At 40.3% G+C, this 20,567-nt stretch overlaps 2 protein-coding genes and 1 long non-coding RNA gene across 3 annotated transcripts; 2 read left to right on the forward strand and 1 right to left on the reverse strand.

Moving 5' to 3' along the window:
- Window positions 223-1,328, forward strand: LOC8083063 (uncharacterized protein OsI_030282). The gene has a single exon (XM_002448891.2). The coding sequence runs from the start codon at window positions 289-291 to the stop codon at window positions 1,042-1,044; it is 756 nt and encodes a 251-aa protein (XP_002448936.2). The 5' UTR covers window positions 223-288; the 3' UTR covers window positions 1,045-1,328.
- LOC110435335 lies at window positions 17,280-19,325 on the reverse strand. The gene is made up of 4 exons (XR_002452980.1): window positions 18,874-19,325; window positions 18,575-18,672; window positions 17,797-18,467; window positions 17,280-17,652 (listed from the first exon to the last, which is right to left on the reverse strand). It is a non-coding gene; the product is annotated as an uncharacterized LOC110435335 (long non-coding RNA).
- LOC8069264 (uncharacterized protein OsI_031781) lies at window positions 19,647-20,024 on the forward strand. Its single transcript, XM_002448892.2, has one exon. The coding sequence runs from the start codon at window positions 19,647-19,649 to the stop codon at window positions 20,022-20,024; it is 378 nt and encodes a 125-aa protein (XP_002448937.2).

The following is a 20,567-nucleotide window of genomic DNA, read 5'->3' on the forward strand; positions in this document are numbered from 1 at the left end:
GAGCGAGGCACGTAGGCCACTTAAAATTTTGGAGCCAAAAACACACACGCTTATATATATAGTATATGGCTTATCCATGAATCTCTCTTGGCCTTACGCCCACCATGCATGCGCACAACACCCACTATATTTATATATAGACAAGAAATAGAAATGATCCTGCCGTACGTCCAATCTAACTTCTTGGTTAATATATATTGTATATATATATTGCCTCTCTCAGCACAAGCCAATTATATTGCTTGTTAGCATAAACAAATTAAATTACATATATACAGCTATATAGCAATGGCGGGCAGGAAGATCCTCCTCCTCCTCCTACTTTGTGCCATGGATAGGGTAGCAGTGGTAGTGCTCGCCGTCGCAGGGCAGCAAGGCGCCGATCCGCGGGCACTGCCGGCGGAGTGGGCGACGGCGATAAAGTACAAGGCCACCATGGACGTGAAGACGCGCCAGGCTTTCGACGGCGTGGTGGCTGCCGCTCCGGCGGAGAAGCGTTCGGAGGCCGTGGAAGCCGTGCTGCAGCAGCAGCTCAACATGGACGTCTCCCTGGGCAAGGCCACGGCGTCCGGCGACGAGAACAACTTCGTGAGCGTGGCCGGCGCGTACGAGAAGGCGGCCGACGCCGTCATCGCGGCGTCGCCGGCGAACAAGCTGGGCACGATGGCGTTCGCGTTCAACGGCGTGGTGGCGCCGGACCCGGGCAGGTGCACCGCCGCCGCCGCCGCCGACAAGCCCTTCTGCGAGACGTACGCCAAGACGGAGAAGGCCTTCGCCGGGGTCATCGCCACGGGGGACTCGCCGCGGACGAGGCTGGGGTTCACGGACGTGGTGCTCAAGCAGAGGCTCGCCACCGACGCCGCCATCAACAAGGCGTACGCCGAGGGGGACAAGGACAAGATCGCCAAAATCCTTGCTGCCTACGCGCAGGCCGCCGACGCGGTCGCTGCCGCCGCGCCTCCTGAAAAGCTCAGAGTCATGGAGCAGACCTTCTCGGCGGTGGCCGCCGCCGCTCATCAGCCTGCAGCTGCTGCAAAAGCTTAATTAATAAAGCTCCTCCACGTACGTACACTACGGATCGGAATTAACAAGTACTTCCATTCAGTAAAAATGTGTGCCGTTTTTTCTTTTTCTTATTTCTTTCTTTCCATTATTGCTAGAGAAACGGTTTTTTTTTTCGGGGCCGGGCATATATATATAAGAGGCAATACATGCATGCATGCATGCACCTGTAGTAGTGTGACGATAAAGGTATACTACTCCTGACTTGTGTAATTGTAATTGTATAATTGTTGTTTTTATATATTTTTTTGTTGTTTGGAAGTATATTTTATGCATGAATGCAACTCGTGCACCGTCGTAAATTAAAGCTGGTCGGGGACAGAGATGTTTTACATATAAATAACGTTCACAAATCTCCCCGAGAAAAGCGTATAGCAACAAGATATTTATACGAAGTTTGATGAAGGCAAATTTTATATATTGTAGTTCTTGACGCAATCAAAAACTTTGTCATTGAAAAGTTTTTTCATCCGAAACTGGTTAGAATCTCAAAATATTTTATTATTACTAATTAGAGACCCTAAACAGAGCAACATGCATGTTGATTTTTGTCAGACATGTTTAAAAAAATACTTGGAAATTTTACAATAATAATTAGAAACATCCAACCTTTAATTTGGTATACTCTAATAATCATTATCACCGATAATAGCCAATTAATGGATCTATTGCAATTTATAAAAGAATACCCACCATTGTCATTATGAAAAAATATGAAATAAACTTGTAATTTTACATCTAAATTATACATAAAGTACCAACAGATGTCATTATGAAAAAAGAATTCAAGAAAGTCTTCTGAATTTACATCTAAATTATCCACCTTTGCTACCCTAACATTGAATCTAAATTATCCATCTTTGCCTGTACAAAAAAAATTAAAATTACCCTTTGATTTTGTGTCTAAACTACCCAAATCTATCGTTATAAAATATAATTTAAAATGCCCCCAAATGATTTTGTAGCATGATAATAAAGACAACAATTACTTTGTAACTTCGTAATGCAAATGCAAATTGCAATGCAATCCACGATTTCACTTCTATCCACATATTTGAGGCACTCATTTGGAAACCTTGGGCGCCACCCAAATGCAAATTCTTTAGCTGGCTTGCGATTCAGAATCGAGTTTGGACCGCAGATAGATTGGAAGCTCGGAGATGGCCAAACCAAGGAACTTGCACTGTATGTCGACTCCATGCGGAGTCAGGCCTGCACCTGTTCAGGGATTGCAGGTTCACGAAGCGCCTGTGGAAGGAAATCTCCACATGGGCGCAAAATTCCTACCTGTGCCCAAGTGCATGGCCGCCAAGCAACACGCCCGAGGAATGGTGGACGGCGATATCAAATGCGCCGAGTACAAGTAGGAAAGAAGGCCTACGTTCACTCATTATATACTAGTATGCTGGGAGATCTGGAAGGAGAGAAATGCGAGAGTGTTTGAGCACAGATAGTCCGCCAATTTTGTGGTACTTAAGAGAATCAAAGATGAGGCGAGGTTGTGGATCTCGGCAGGAGCAAAGCACCTCTCTTCATGCATCCAACGACATCACCATCGTTCTGTACCCTAGTTTTTTTTAAGCTTCTTTTTCTTGCTTTGTTTTGCTTACTTGTCGTTTGTTTCTTCTAGCTGTGTACAGAGCCCAGTTGGCTGGGGTTGTATAGTGTCTGTCTTGGCGATCCCTTCTTTTTAATACAGCAGGCTGCAACTCTCCTGCTGGTTCGTTTCAAAAAAAAACGAGAGAGTGTCCTGGGTGCGGCACTTTATTCTGGATTTATTCCAGGATTTTCCGGCGCTATGCATTAAGTGGTAGGCGACGTGCCCGTCGACAGTGAGGCGTCTGTGGTGACTTCGTGAACTTCAAGATTTGCTGGCTCAGTCCTTCGAAGGTGCTCATAGGGGTAGGGTTTGCGTACGTGTGTTCATAGGGGTGAGTGTGCGTGCGTGTTGAGTGTCTGCGTTGTACTGTGTAATCTCAAAAAAAAAGAAAGAGAGCGCGCGCGAGCAACAACCATACTACTCATGTCAACATGTATTGGTACATAAAACACTGGTATTTACGGCACCAATGCCAACCGGCTACGGTTTTATACTCAAAAACATCTCAACGGGAAAAGTATGCAAATGCAATACTGCAATATATGCACATTATATACTCCATAGTTCATAATTGAATAGAACAATACCACAAGCTATAAAATAGCAATCTTCATCAACCTAAATAATAATTAACTTCAAATTTCAGTCGGCTGGTATGAGTTATTGAAGTTTAATGGGAGGCAATTCAAACAATAAAACCAAAGCATATGGACCACGACGCCATGTTTACTTGTCGTTACCAATAATAATAATAATAATAAGCTAGACATGCTCTAACGGTAACAACCTCATCACAAGCAAACCTCTCACTTAGGATGAAAACGGTACAGATATTTTCCGACCGTATTCGTTTAGAGAGGTTTAGATCTGTCCATATCCGAGTCCGAATATTCAACATCCGATACCGTATCCGTATTCAAATATTTAAATCGTATATTTATGATGTCAACATCCAATCGTATCTTATCCGACATGATTGACATTATCCGTATTCGGATCCGAATCCGACCACAAATATGAAAACAAATATGATATCGGTGATATCCGTCCGTATCCGATCCATTTTCATCCCTACTCGCACTACTACATAAATGATTTTAGGTGATGGTGCCCAAACATTAACGGAGCGGGCGCAAAATCCAACCGCCTCAAAAAATGCTAGGCTATTAGCGGAGGCGGCGGTCACATTTATTTACCGAGGCGATCACTTTTGCTCACCTTGTAAAATTCAAAACCCAACCGCCTCCTAAAATCAATTTATGGAGGCAGACGTCTTATGACTATCGCCTCTAAAAATGGAGTATTTACGGAGGCCTCCATAAATCTATTTTCGGAGGTAGACACACTATATAAGGCCCACCTCCAAAATAGTGGCCTAGCTCCCAGCTTAGAAAAAAAGCCCATCTCTACCTTTCGACTAGGCTCATATATAACCAGCACTTAATCCTATCCTCTACCTCCCAGCGCCTCAGCTTCCATCTCCTCTCTCTCCCCTCTCAATGGAGCATAGCGCCCATCCCTCTCCTGAACTCCCTCCCTCTAGATGGTGAGCGCATGCCCCGGCGGCACGGACGGAGGCAGCGAGGATGCACGAGCGCTCCTCTCTCTCCTCTCCTCCCTCCAACGTGGTGGGCTCGTGGCTCTATCGGCGTGGATGGAGGCGGCGAGGATGCGCACCTCGGTGGTCGTGACCCCGGTGGCTCGTCGACGCTCCCCCACCCGAGCAGCTACTAGATCCATCAACCACGAGCATGCTCGAGGGGCCCATGGATGGGCTTGGTGGGCCTATTCATAAGTTTTCTTTTTTTTTCTTTTTTCTATTTGATTTACGGCGGCAGGCGAAGCAACCACCTCCATAAATTCATCATTACGGAGTTCTTTGATTGGAGATGGTTGCAACACTCATCTCCATCAATAGAGAACACCCGCCTTTATTAAAATTTTTGTAGTAGTGCCGCCGTACCAGCACCATCATACAAGCAATTACCAACAACTAAGAACAAACTAAAGCGTCCAAACCTGTCATTCATGCATCTATCGTTCCATGTATTGGTGGAGTTGTCTTTCTTTTAACCTGTGATCCAGTGTCTTTGTAGTGGTGTGTGTGTCGGTGGAGGGAGGTTGGGTCTTATGTATGACTCTTTGTTTCTTCTATTGGTACGTAGCTCTCCTACGTGTTCGAGAAAAAAATATCAAAACTTAAGGGAATAACTTAATAGTTTTCCCAATCTACATAAACTGAATATGTTTGACAACCAGGGCACTATATACCACAAAATATGAAAGATTTTCATGGAAGTTAGAGGGTAGCACTCTTGATGAGCATTGGCTATACTGAATGGAAACGTGATCTGAATATGCTAGACACTGAGGCCACTAAAAGGAAAGCAGCAAGTAGGAGTCCCTCACCTACTGAACACTTGATTCTTAGTGGTTGTTGTTGTTGCCTTCCTTGTAGAAGCGTTTAATCTGTATCCATCTCATAACCTTGAGTAAAAAATTCATAAACCGAGCATTACTTTCCTTTGCTTTCTGTAAATTTTTGGACGAGGTGGTTGAAGATCATCTTCTACAGCTTGAGTAGCACTTCTCTCAATTGCTATAACGTTGAAATCTGGAATATTTGCTCATTAGTAATTTATATATGTCAACATGCATCGTTAAGAATAGAAATTGGCCGAGGAGAATATATAATTTAATACTCTTTTGGTTGGTTGATCTTGTCCCTATTGCTTAGTTCAACTATACTACTTGAAACAAACACTTATTACTACTTTTGAATTATTATATAGTGTCACAAGCAAGCACTAGGATTGATGCACTACTGGTACTATGTGTGCGAGTTTCTTAGATACAAAGGTCAGTACACCAACAACCCTAAGAAAGTAAATAAAGTCACATGTGAAGGTCATTACTGATGCCATCTTCATGTTGGTTAGTGTGTTAATGTAGTACGATGTCTTAAGATTTTTTTGCAAGTGTACAAGTGTGCTGATCCAACGGATAACCGCCTTTTGGATGAAGAGCTCATGAACATTTGCGATGAATTTTGTTGATTCATGCTGAAAGAAATAATTAACAACGATGGGAACTATTTTGATACTGACGGTGAGTTAGCGAAACCAGAGTACCAAAATCCCATAGATATTGACATGCTAGAGCTCAACCATGAGGATTATTAAACAAGTCATGGGAAGAATATAAGCAGTGATTGAAAAAGTTTAGGCATGAATTAAAACATACGTGACAAGTCCCATCCCATCCCGTTCTGTTCTCGTGTATTTGTCCAACCAACTGTTTTCATATTTGCGAAAAAATACGCGAAAATCACATGAAGCGGATAAGTTGTGTTTTCCATCCGTTTTGCAGAATCTTGTTTTTACATTAGGCAAGATTTTGTTCCATATTTACAAAATATTGTACAGAGCTTCAGTAGCCATTACTGTAGCAACCTTTGAACGTCAAATGCTAGTTGAAGGATTTAGAAAATCTTCCTCCAGGGAAACTAAAAGACCGTGAGGGCACTTCAACAAGGCTGTTAATAGGTCAAATAGGCACATCCATTCCATGTCCTGGTCTTAGGATAAATTTCGGATTTCTTTCAGTATTTGTTCATTATTTATTTATATATTCTCGCATGTTCCATTTTTTGTTCCCATTTTAGGCTTTTTCCAATCCATTTTCATCACTACCGAGGTTGACCTAGAGCAAGCTAGCTTGGCCTGATGGGCCCAAGGACATTCATGTACCATGTACTCCTAGGTGGTTGGAATTTAAGAATTATCAATACGATTTTTTTTGTGAAGTGCTTGCCTTTCATTACCATTAGCCGGCCGAGGCCTCACAGTACCAGCTCTAGCACACATGCAGGAGTTACATGCCACATCTCTGTGCGATGAGTGCTCGAAACTTACTTAGCTAATACATGTGCTACTTTATTATAAGATCTACTAACATAAGTAAAAGAGAAATCATGAAAGGCAAGCCTCAATACGATGTGATGATACTAAATTCATTTATACAACATTTAGTATTGAATCCATTCTAAATAATAATTAGGTAGAAGTCCATTTTTTTCCAACTAACTATTTTATGAGTTTGTTTCTGACTATGCAACTCTAAAATCAGAAATCATTGGCCATTAAACATCAATATCAAGTAACTTTTGCCATCTAGCTTGTTTTAGATGTTTTTGTTGTACTTCTGCAAAATTTTTATGATTTATTTTGTACCTCATACATATAGTTTTAGGGACTGAAATTTAATAGATGTTGAGATGGTATGCCAAATGAAAATATAGTCTACTAAATAAAATTCAAAATATGTTTGGCTGACACATATATCTAATGAAAAGGCATCTAATCCGAGTTTTTTATGTTAACGAGGATTGAAGAACATATTTGATATTATCGCTAGATGCGAGTTGTTCTAGCTCATATGACATAGAGGGAGTGCAATTTAGTAATAAAAAAACAGGACAGCAGAAATTCTTCATTGTCCATGTCTCTAGAGGGAGGCGGACAAAAAGATGAGATTTTGGATCTTTAATATTAGAGCTAGATATAGACGATATAGAAAATAGGCAAGACTGTGAGCAACAAATAAAACACTAGAAACAACTACAAATAATTAGGATTCAAATAACTCCAAACCTAGCACCAATATGCACCTTATATTTTTTAGTGAAAAAAATCCGATGCAAGCTTCATATTTTTTGAATGAAAATGAGCTGGTAGTTATGAATTTTATAAGTGATAAGTTAGATTTTAATATTTTCAGTAAATACAAAAGCACCATTGAAAACTGCTGGATGGTCAAATTAATTTCTCTGGTATTGACAGTTCAGTGCTCAAAGATTTCTAGTTACCTCAAAGAGAGAAACGACCTTACTAAAATAAAATAGGTACAATGCAGTTCCTTAGAAATATGACCAACAAAATAAACTTGGACAGTAGTTGTCTGGCCAAAAATATAATCGACTTGTCCATATATAGTACGTATTAACAATTCTGCAGAATGTACATGTAATAAAGATTATTTCTTTTATAAACTAATTTGATGGAACGACCTCTGGGGACGCGGTTCCTGCTCAAGATAGGGTGGTGATTGAGGGGGCCATGAACTGCGGTAGTACCCAAAAAGCTAGGACGCAATACATGCATGGAGGTAGCTAATTTTGGAAACCACTGCCCTGCCCCCCACCCAACTTAACATCCATTGACCTTAATAATTAGTTGAAAGCTATATATATCGCCACCACCCACTATTTATAGAACGAAATACCATCCATGGTCAAATAAAAGGCGGACAAACACGTAATCGAGCAAAACATAATCTTTTCTTCTCTTCTCTCCGTCCAATCAATTCTTATTAGCTAGCACACAGATATATGGCAACAAGGCGGCCAAGATCCTCCTCCTCATCCTTGTTGCTATCACACTCGCAGAAGCCGCCGACTCTGGAGAGGCGGCTGCCAGAGCGGCCATGGACGTGAAGATACAGAAGGCCTTCGATGGTGTCATTGCTGCTTCTCCACCAGGGCAAACTTCCGACACCCAAGACGCCGTGATGAAGCAGCGATTTAGTGTTTCAATTACTCTCGCTTTGGCTGGCAAAACAGGAGGTGAGAAGAAAATTGTAAGCTTGGCTACTTCGTATGAAAAAGCTGCCGATCTGGTCATTGCGGCGCCACCAGCTGATAAGCTCAAAGTGATGAAGAAGGAATTCAGAGCGGTAACAGATGCAGCATGACTTTTCTCGTGCAAACATGCATCGACGAGGCATATATATATATAGATACTATACAAGTGCCACTGTCTACCATCCGCTGCCACTAAGTACAGAAGAAATTTGCTAGGAATAAACAAAAAACATGTCTGCCATATACCATATATGTTTGTTTGTTATTTTTCTTTCCGTTTGTTTTGAGTTTGTATATATATATATATATATATATATATATATATATATATATATATATATATATATATATATATATACTATACAAGTGCCACTGTCTACCATCCGCTGCCACTAAGTACAGAAGAAATTTGCTAGGAATAAACAAAAAACATGTCTGCCATATATGTTTGTTTGTTATTTTTCTTTCCGTTTGTTTTGAGTTTGTATGTATGTGGGATCATAGTGGAGAGTGGAGACAGAGGCGCGCCAGTTCCAGTTCATCTTGTGGCCGCGTCAATACATGCAGGCACACATATTTGTTTCTCATATAGATTCCATTTTATCATGTATTTTTGTTTGAAGCATTCTTCATGCATTGTTCTAGTTCATTGTTGAACGGATTTACCGAATTATATTATCAATTTTGCAATTATCACCGAATTGCTAAAACAGATTTATCGAATTGCATAAACTTTTTTCAAGCGACATATCCTTCCCTACAATCCTGGATCCGCTGCAATATATGTATTTGAGCTGCAAGAAGAATAATAATAATAGCAACACTATGTCACAACAGGCAATCACCAGTGGCGGAGCCACGGCATATCCTATTTGACCGGCTAGTTATTACTAATATAATATATGCATTATATATATATAAAAGAAGAAGAAAAAAAGAAGAAGAAATTTTCTAAATCTCCATCTTACACTCAGGTAAGCAAAATTGATCATTTTTGAACCAACTGAAAACTCTAATTGTCCTCGGAGCCCAAATTCATAACCAAATTCAACCCCAGAACGCCACCAATACTATCGCACAACTTGTGTTCTAGCTCAGAATGCGTAGCAGCATGCAGTAACCTCTAGGCAAGAAAAGATCATCTCATTCCGTCCCAAGCATGCACTATAATAATTCACAATATCAAAGCAGAGGCAAAAAATGCATACATTTATCCAACATCGCGGACAACTCGCAAGACAGAGATGGAGCCCCGAGTTCCATTCCCACAAGCTAGTGGCTGTCAGCTCTTTGCCTTCTCCACTTTGGGCACCTCTTCAAAGACGCACGCTGACTAGACCCATCTGTAATTATTACTTTCATCAGACATGGAAATCCCCTTCTGTGATGACTATCATCACATACAATCTTTTTGCCTATATATTTGTAATGTGGTCCATATCTGACTAACATTTCAAGCAAAGTGTTGCTCTCCAATTTTGAAAAGGCTACATATTGCTCTCTAAAATATATGATTGTTCTCTTATATATATTTGTCTTTTTGGTACAAGGAAAATTATGATGAGCTACTAGAATTTAAAGAATATGCTTCATCACGACGTCCATTGCGATACGTCTCCTCCTGCTACCCGGCCCTTCCGATCCGGTCCATGTCGTGTGAAGGTGCCGTGACGACGATACGACTGGACTGCTTCATCGCCGGTGACTGTGACCACACCTAGCATTGCATATTTCTGAGAGAGAGTTTTGCACGAGCAGGAGAGTATAGAGGCCCATATGGCAGAGGAGAGGCGTGCGCGCAGGATTCACACTCGCATGCAGCGCGGATCGGAAAAGATATGGCAACCGAAAACACCGGGATGGAAGACGAGGGAAAATAGAAAACCAGATAAACAATTTGTTGGACGTGTGTTTTTCACTGGTAGACAAAAGCTCGCGGTTAGCAAGCCATCGCTAAAGGCAAGTGGAAATGAATCTTTTCATTTGGCGGTTATTAAGAACCGCATGTGGAACAGCCCACCTGTGTCTTCGTACGTATTTTTTTCACGTAAAATCGTGTGCTACGCGGCCAGTAGAATTCAAATCCGCTACCTTCTCTCGCGTGTACCCTCCTCTACCACTTCACTTATCACTCACTTGTGCCCATAGTAGAGTTTGGATCCCCACATATTATCCTTAATTTTTTAAGGCCCTAAACAAATTCAAATGAAAAAGTTGTCAACTACAAAGTTTCATAAAGATCTACAACTTTTATATTGATAGTTCCTCCATCCGAGGTTGTTTATAAAATTTGAATTTCAAATTTGACAATTCGAACACAGTTTTTCGATGACAAGATAATTTTAAATAAAACAATTATCAACTACAAAGTTTCATAACTTTTCGAGATCTACAACTTTTATTCTGGTGGTTTTTTCATACGAGGTCATTTGAAAAACTCAAATAAAATCAATTTCAAATTATTTCTATAAGCATTTTTCTTAAGAAACCGTCATTACAAATACATGATTTCTACTAGCGATTTTGTTAGGAAAACCACCAGTGAAAATAAATTTCACTAGCAGTTTTCTTAAGAAAACAGAAAACGGCAGGTGAAAATTTGTTTCCATTGACAGTTCTTTGAGTCAGGTCTACTAATTTCTTTTCACAGACGTTTTTTAATTGAAATCGCATGTAAAAAAAATTCTCCATCGTCAGCGCAGAGCTTTTCTGTACTGGTGTTTTTCCCTGCAATTGGTAAATTGGGCATCATGGAGGTGTTTATAGAGGTTGTTGGAGTTGCTCTAAGGTTGCTAACGCGTCAAATAGGCACACCCATGTCATGTCTTCATGGTTAAATTTTGGGTTCCTTTAGTATTTGTTCATTTATGTCCCATTTCTGTTTTCATTTTGGGCAATATGTTTTCATTCCCTATTACGCTTGACCACCCAGGGTTCCTTTAGTGTAAAGCTTAATTAGCTAGCTAGTAGGCTCCTCCATGTAAGAAATTAAATATTATTGTCTTACAAATTGATGTGCTGGAAATACATTTTTTTAGATAAAGGATACAAATATCCGGCTTCATCTACCCAAGGGTAGAATCAGTCCAATTATTACAGAGTTCGAAAGTGGGAACAGATAAAGTCTTGGTTGAATGAAATACAACCAAAACATGGCTAAAGGAAGCGAAAAATCTTGACTAAGCGAAACCAACAAATCTCTGCGATTGCCAACCAGTTGATCCGAAGAATTCTAAGGCCGATGTCTCTAGGAATTGTGCTACAGAGATCAGCTGATCCTTGAGGTCATCATGCCGCTGCAATTTTGCCCATTGGCGTAGCCAATATGTGCCCCGGAACAGAACCTGCAAAAAAGATTTTGGTTTGCATTTGTCAAAAACTATCTCGTTTCTTGTTAGCCATATAGCCCACAAGAGTGCTGCAGCTGCGGTTAACAACAATGTATTATACTTTTTACTCCCCTGCTTTGACCAATGAACAAACAAATCATTGATATTTTGGGGCGGTGGAATAGCGAAAAGTATGTGTATAGAGCGCCATAAAAATTTAGCGTATGAGCAATTAAAAAAGAGGTGCTGGATTGTTTCTAAGGAATAGTAGACAGAACATGTTTTATCCCCGTGCCAATTCCTTCTTGCCAAGTTATCCTTGGTTAAAATCACCCCCCTTTTTAAATACCACATGAAAATTTTTATTTTCAGTGGTAGCTTTGTTTGCCAAATATCTTGTGGCACTCTCACCCCATTGTTAATTAATGCAGCATACATAGACTTGACTGTGAAAACCCCAGACGCACTTAAACCCCAGACAAAAACATCCCTTTCCAGTGATAGATTTAGATGTTGTAAAGAAGCGACAATCCGATTCCAGTTTGTTAAATTCGTCCTCACTAAATTCCTTCGGAAAGAAATATTTAGTATAGGTGTACTCAACACTGTTGCAATCGAGTCTTGTTTTCTTCTTACAATATTAAACAACGATGGGAATTTCTCTTTAAGAGGTTTATTGCCCAGCCAAGTATCTAACCAAAATCTCGTTTGTGATCCATCCTTGATATTAAAGCGTCCTAAATGGAGGAAGGTGTCTTTAACATTTATTAGGCTTTTCTAGAAATGTGAGTCCGTTGATTTCTTTTCACAGCTTCCTAGAGTCTTATTTTTAATATATTTATTCCATAACAATTCCTGCCACATCCCATCCTCGTTTAGCAACCTAAACAACCACTTAGAAAGCAAGCATTTGTTTTGGATTTCTAAGTTTTGAATACCTAGACCACCTTGGTCTTTCGGTTGACACATAATATCCCACTGCACCAATCTGTACTTTCTTTTATGTTGTTCATTTTGCCAATAAAACCGAGATCTGAAACAATCTAATTTTTGTAGAACTCCTTTTGGTAGTTTAAAAAAGGACAACATAAACATCGGTAAGCTGGACAGCACCGAGTTTATAAGAACCAGACGACCCCCCACTGTTAACATTTTTCCTTTCCATCCACAAAGTCGTTTCTCAATTCTCTCTTCAATATGCTTCCAATCTTTATTTAAAAGTTTTCTAAAGTGCATAGGTAAACCCAAATAGCGGAAGGGGAATTTGCCAACAGCACATCCGAACAATTGTGAATAAAACTCCTCGTGATCTTTTTCTTTACTGAAACAAAAGATTTCACTTTTGTGGAAATTAATCTTTAAGCCAGATAGTTTTTCAAAGGTACTGAGAACCAGTTTCATATTGACAGCCTTATCAACATCATGACTCATAAAGATTACTGTGTCATCCGCATACTGAAGGATGGAAAGCCCATCTTGAATAAGATGGGGGATCACCCCTTGAACCTGACCCTCCTCCTTAGCTCTAGCAATTAGAACGGCTAACATATCCACCACTATATTAAAAAGAATTGGTGATATGGGGTCACCCTGCCTTAGGCCCTTTCTTGTTTGGAAATAGGACCCTAACTGGTCATTGACTTTGATGTTAACATTGCCCCCTTGTGTAAAATGTTTTACCCAATCACACCAAGTTTGTGAGAAACCTTTCATCCTTAAGGTTTGTTGTAAAAAATTCCAATTCACTTTATCATAGGCTTTTTCGAAATCGATTTTGAAAATGACTCCATCTTGTTTTCTTGTGTGAAGTTCATGTATTGTTTCATGTAAAATAACAGCACCTTCCATAATGTTTCTTCCTGGTAAAAAAGCTGTCTGGGTTGGCCGTATGAGTTTCTAAGCAATAGACGTTAACCTATTTGTTGCAACTTTTGTGAATAATTTAAAAGAGACATTCAACAAACATATGGGCCTGTATTGTTGAATCATTCTCGCATCATTCTTTTTAGGCAACAAAATAATATTTCCAAAATTGAGACGATTAAGAGGTAATGTACCCTGATGAAAATCTGAGAACATAGCCAACAAATCATCTTTAATTAAGTCCCAGAACACTTGATAAAATTCTACTGGAAAACCATCTGGGCCAGGTGATTTATTGCGCTCCATCTGGAACACCGCCGCCCGTACCTCCTCCTGAGTGAAGGGCGCTATCAAAGCCTCGTTCTCCAGGTCAGATACTTGGGGTATATCGTCCCTCCGCAACTCATCTAATGAAAATAGTGAGGTTTCAGGAGGACCAAACAGGTTTTTGTAATAACTAGTGATATGCTCCTTAAGTTGAGCATCACCAGTTATAGTATTCTCCCCATCTTCCAACTGGAAAATACGAGTCTTTCTATGTCTACCATTGGCCAACAAATGGTAATATTTGGTATTTGCATCTCCTTCAAGCAGGTGTTTTATCTTAGCCCGTTGATACCACTTTAGCTCCTCCTCTCTTAGCAGCTCAGCCAACCTCTCATTTAGGACATGTTTTAAATCTCTTTCAACTTGACTCAATTCAGTGTGCTCTGATTTCTTGTCTAATTCATCAAGCTTGCAGAGGAGTGTAGTTTTTTCTTTTTTATAAACCCCACTTACATGTTTTGCCCATCCTCTAAGGTGCTGGCGAAGTCTCCTAATTTTCATCTGCCACACATCCAACGGTGAACCTGCAGCTACTGTATTTTGCCACACTTGTGAAACCATCTCATTAAATCCTTCTCTTAACAACCATCCAAGTTCAAATTTGAACTGTGGCTGGTAAGTTGTGGACGAATTATTTGTAGAGAAAAGTAGAGGTGTATGATCAGAGATTTCCCTACTAAGAGTATGGACAGTAGTCAAAGCATATTTAGACTCAAAGTCGGTGCATGCAAGTACTCTGTCTAACTTCTCAAAGGTTTGGTTTGGCAGATTGTTAGCCCACGTAAATTTTCTTCCTGTTAGCTCAATTTCTCTAAGATTTAACGCATCAATAACAGCATTGAACAAAAAAGGCCATCTGTCATTAAAAATGTCATTATTTTTCTCATTTGGTCTGCGAATAATATTAAAGTCACCTCCTATAACCATAGGTAAGGTGTCTTTGGAACATACTCGGACCAATTCTGATAAGAAATTTGATTTTCGATCAGCCTGCGCCAGACCATAAACAGCTATAAGATTAATCTTGAAGTCATCTTCTTTATGTCTTAGCTTAAAGCGAATAAAAAATTCCCCTTCCTCAATTTCACCCACATCGAAAACTAACAAATGGACTCCTAGGATCATGCCACCAGATCTACCCCTTGGTGCCATACAGTGCCAAATAAAATCTCTACCGGCACATATAGTGTTAAGGGTATGTTGTGAGAAGCTAGGTCTTCCAGTTTCTGATAAGGCAATGAAATCTAGGTTCTTTTCTTTTGTCAAATCCGATAAAAATTTATATTTTTTAGCATCCGCAAACCCGTTACAATTTCAAAAGACTCCCTTCATCTTGACTTACTTTTCTTTTTAATTTTTGGCTTGTTACGTTTAGGGTGGCCTCGACTACTTTGTGATACAGGAGTTTGTAGGATCAATGGATCACAACCCCCATCACCCAACCCTTCAATAACATCAGAACAAATTAGATTTAGCGCTTCAAGGTCAACACTATCATCAGTAGAGCAAACAGATGCAACATCCTCTACTAGCACAGGATTATCTTCTCTAAAACTAGTACTATCAGCAAGCCTTGAAAATTCTAGATCTTTAAGTGATTTCAGGGCATTAAAAGCACTAAATACATTGTTACCCAACAGTACACCTAAGGATTTAGTAGAGGCAATTAAAGATGAGTCATCTCTAGAAACAAAAGAGAGAGGTTGCTGAGAATTACCTTTTTCAGGCACTTATTTCAGATTTTTCTTTGCTTTGAGCCTAGCCGCCTTGTCTATAGAATCCAAGGCTACTGTTGATGCGTTCCTCTTGCTGGTACGGTTTGGAGAGGCTGTCCCATTAACAATTTTTTTTTGTCATCATCTTTGGATTATTGTGTATATTCCTTTAGAACGAAGCTCTAAACATGGCTCGTACGTGCTAAGTCAAGATATGAGAAGGAGAAGGGCATCGATCAACGAACCACCCCCAACACCAGGCACGCAATGCATGGAGGTAGTAGGTAGCTAATTTTGGATCCTAAGGAGACGGTCACCAAATCTAGCCGTCGAGACAATAATGTCCCTTGCTGGCCTTACACTATACATCACCATCCACTATTTATAGAAGAAATGTCATCGATCGAGCAACTCATATATATATATATATATATATATATATATAGGGTCGGTATATTGGGAGCCCAGGGCTACAAATAGCTATTGGAAGCCCCAGCCAGCCATTCCACCTAACCCACTACGGAGCTGACATGCGCGCAGGTGGTGGACCCCTTGGGGACCCAACCAATCGAACGCATAAAATCCTAGGTCAGACTGCACAGAAAGTTTTTTATTCCGACAATGTATAAAATCTAGTGGTTGCATGAATTAAAATCAATTCGTTACCACATAGAAACCTTTCTGCGAGTTAGTCGTTCCACCTAACTGCACATGCCACGTACTGACACAAGCTGACACATGTAGTCATGTATGCATCCATTCTAATCTCGTCTATTTTTTCTTAATAGTTCCTCAATGAAGCTTTCGATTCAAAAACGGTTTTCACCATTAAACTCCTGATATTTTTGTGCATGATTCAAGATCCATTGTGAATATTTTTTTGTAAAAATTTAAAATTCATAAATTTTAAATTTGAATCATAGCACGTGATGGCCGATTGGATGCGTAGAATCAAGTATCAAGATGCCTAAAAACGTTTTTACGTCGATGTTGCATAGAAATTAGTTGTTGGGTGAATAAAAATTAAATTTGTTATCGCATAAAAACTTCTCTATGAGATAGATATTCCACGAAACAACTGTAATTGCCTCCACCAATATCATGCTCCTCACTATAGGGTGTATAACTAACGTAGGAACAATTCATAAAACATAGAGACTTGACGTGTAAAATACGGAGATGATCTCGTCTTCCTCTAAACTTTGACTTTTGAATCATGGTATGTGATGGCCGATTGGATGCATAAAATCAATGGCCAAGATGCACAGAAAGTTTTTGGTGCTGACGTTACATAGAAGTTAGTGGTTGGATGAATAAAAATTAATTTTGTTACCATCTAAAGCCGCGAGATGGACATTTCATCTAACACAACCGTGATTTGAATCATGGCACGTGATGACGATTAGATGCATAGAATCAAATAGTCAAAATACGTAGAAAAGTTTTTGGCGCCAACGTTGCATAGAAATTAGTGGTTTGGTGAATAAGAATAATTTCATTGTCGCGTAAAACCCTCCCTTCTGCATATTATTGATTTAAAAAATCGTGACCGCGTCCAACCACACCTTGCTTTCTAGAGAGGAGGCATAAATAATATAGGAAACAATGTATAGAAACACATAGACCATGAGAACCACACACGTAAAACATAAAGACGATCTCGTCTTCTCAAAAATTTTAAATTTTGAAAAAATAGCGCGTGATAGACGACCGGATTCACTTAAATATTTTTCGTGCCGGCATTACATAGAATTTAGTAATTTGATGAATAAAAAGTGAATTTATTGTCGCATAAAAACAACATAGACCTGCTCCAACAATGTATAGAAACTTATGCTCACAAGCATTAAGAATACAAAAATGCATAGAAGTGCTCCATTGTGTGTATAGAAACTTATGCACACAAACATAAGAACACTAAATTCAACAACAAAATGCAAAAATCCTTAGCCGCGTCGTGCTGCTCCTTTGCTATCTTCCATCGAACTGACCACCACCACTGATTCGCACTAGCGCCGCCGCCGTGAACTACACGCCACCACCCGCCACTGCTGCTTCATACTAGCACCGCGGCCGTGGACTGCATCAGGCAGTGGACTTGCCACCAGAATGGTTCTGAATGTGTAAAATCTTAACATTAAGCATATAAGCCACGAAACATAAAGATTCAAAAGTCAATTGCACAAAAACCTATTCATTGCACAAAATATCAAGGAAAATGCATAAAAATCAAAATCAAAGAATAGAAATCCTGCTTACTTGCGTTTATAGCTTTTCATTTCATGCAAGTAAGCAGGATTGCACTGTTAGAATAATCATCCAAGGCTGCAACCAAAAAATCAGATAAAACCCATACAACTAAGCATAAAAAGAATTGTGCGCAGATAATTATTCTAACAGTGCATCTAAACCAAAAATATCATTAGGGGTGTATAATTAACATGGGAACAATATATACATAGAACATGGAGATCACACACGTAAAAGATGCAGATGATCTCATTTTCTCCAAAATTTAAAAAATAGCATGCAATGGGCGATCAGATTCATAGAATTAGTAGTCAAGTTGCGCAGAAATATTTTTGGCACCGATAATGTATAGAAACTAGTAGTTCAATGAATAAAGATTAAATTTGTTACCACATAAAAACCGCATAGAAACTGCTCCAACAATGTATCAAATTATGTGTCAATAATGTATAGAAATATATACCAACAGTGTATACCAAGTATCAGCTAGAAATGTATCCAAAATTCAAAAATGCATGAAAATGAATTGCATAAAATCACTGGTTGCCTGCATATAGAAAGCACAACGGACGAAATCACTGCATGAAAAGCATGGTGGAATAAATGAGTTAGCATCAGATCTGCTTCTCGATTCAACACCGGATTTGGAAGGGAGGCGGAGGAAATCACAGGTCGCCTCCCTATTTGGATCAAAGTAAGTAGACACCAGGTAAATCAAAGACAATTGAATATGTAATACTAATTTTGATATGTATAGAAATTCACTAATGTTAGAATAGAAACTCACTAATGCTGCCCTGATCCCACATGTTGCCTATTCAATCCATACTTGCATGAGGAGGAAGCAGGTGGTCAATGGAGGCACCGGCGGCCATGGCTCTGGATCTTGGCGGAAGATGAATGAAAGAGCATAAATATTAAAATATGTTGCTAGAGACGAAACCACACATAACTTAAAACACCAAAACACACAGAACCACAGACAAATAGTGCTAATTAACAAGACAACAACGGCAAATGAATTAATTTAGAACAGATCCAGCCGGCCAAATCAAAAGGAGCTAGTAGAAATCCATGAACACGTACTGCTCATAGCGCAAGCTGCAGTCAAGAAGCACGGCCCTGGCGCCGCGTCCATATGGCTCACGATGGAGCGGAGGCAGGCCATGCAATCCGGCGTGGACAGCATTGCCCTGCACGCGGCGTGTCCGTACACGAAGGGCGCCGCCATCGTTGGAACGGAAGGGCCCCAGCAAACGTGCTGATGGTGCATCGTGCCGCCGTAGCCTTCCCCGAGTGGGCCTAGCCGTGCCGTGCGGCCACCAGGAGCGTCGCGGTTGCCGGTCGGGGAGTAGCAGTCGTGGATGCTTGAGGGGACGAAGGAGGTGCCGCCGCTGTTGGGGATGAGGAGGCCGCGGTGGCAGGGATCGCCGCCGACTGAAGCCCTCCGCCTCGATGAGCAGCCAATCTGGATCTGAGAGAATGAGAGAAAGGAGGAGATGCCACCGGGTCAACAGAGAAAGGAGAGGTTCAGGAGAGGAGATTTTGAAATGGTATGGAGATAAGGCTGACGTGAGTGGGTGGAAACATCCCACCTGGTTGGTTGGGACCGATCGGTGCATGCAGTCGAACCAGGTACGTGCAGTTTTGGCTAGGGCTTTCACTACTTATAGAAAGCCCTAAGCTCTTAATAGTATACCTCTATATATATATATATATATATATATATATATATATATATATATATATATATATAGAGAGAGAGAGAGAGAGAGAGTCCTGCAACCAGGTCGTCGATCTCCTTCAATCTATCTCCCCAGTCTCAACCGTACCAATTACCAACACAAATATAAATGGCAATGGCCAAGATCCTCCTGCTCATCCTCCTCGTCGTCGTCACTGCGGTCGTAGAGGCCGCCGATCCACCGGCGAAATGGAAGGCCGCCCTGACGGCCTTAGACGCCATGGACGCGAAGATGCGGCAAGCTGTTGATGGCGTCGCCGCCGCCGCTCCAGCCGAGAAGCAGTCCGAGGTCCAAGAGGCCGCCATGGCGGAGAGGCTGGATGTCTCACTCGCCCTCGCCCGGGTCGAAGAAACCGGGAACGAGAAGAAGGTCGAGAGCATGGCGGCTTCCTACGAGAAAGCCGCCGACCTGGTTGTCGCCGCGCCACCGCCTGACAAGCTCAAAGTCATGAAGGAGGCCTTCCGCGCGGTAACAAAAGCAGCAGCGTTATGATCCACGTCGTACTGCATGCATGCATGCCACTGTGATGGAAGAAATTAAATGATACAGTACGTGGAGTAGCTAGCCTAGGAATTGAAGAATTATATATACGTATACAATATATCAAATAAGGGATCGGAGTCGGAGGACGACCCTCCTAGCTATATACATGTTTAATTTGTTATTTTTCAACTAACCATGCATGTTTGTTAATTATGGTCTTGTTTAGTTTCAAATTTTTTCTAGTTCTGGGTATTATAGTATTTTTGTTTGTATTTGATAATTATTGACCAACCATGAACTAACTAGACACAAAAGATTTGTCTCGTAAATTACAAGTAAATTATGTAATTAGTTATTTTTAAACTATATTTAATGCTACATGCATAATGTTGTAAGATTCGATGTAATAAGAAATCTTGAAAAGTTTTTTATTTTTGTGGAAGTAAACAATGCCTCACTCAAATGAACGCACTTGTTATCAATAAAAAAACCAACCTGCACGCACTCTTTGTCCAAATAATAATAATAATAATAATAATAATAATAATAATA

The sequence above is a fragment of the Sorghum bicolor genome, chromosome 5 (genome assembly GCF_000003195.3).
Source record: "Sorghum bicolor cultivar BTx623 chromosome 5, Sorghum_bicolor_NCBIv3, whole genome shotgun sequence".
Taxonomy (NCBI): domain Eukaryota; kingdom Viridiplantae; phylum Streptophyta; class Magnoliopsida; order Poales; family Poaceae; genus Sorghum; species Sorghum bicolor.

Coding starts and splice junctions, on each gene's coding strand:
- LOC8083063 (XM_002448891.2), top strand. CDS start 289: ATGGCGGGCAGGAAGATCCTCCTCCTCCTCCTACTTTGTGCCATGGAT.
- LOC8069264 (XM_002448892.2), top strand. CDS start 19,647: ATGGCCAAGATCCTCCTGCTCATCCTCCTCGTCGTCGTCACTGCGGTC.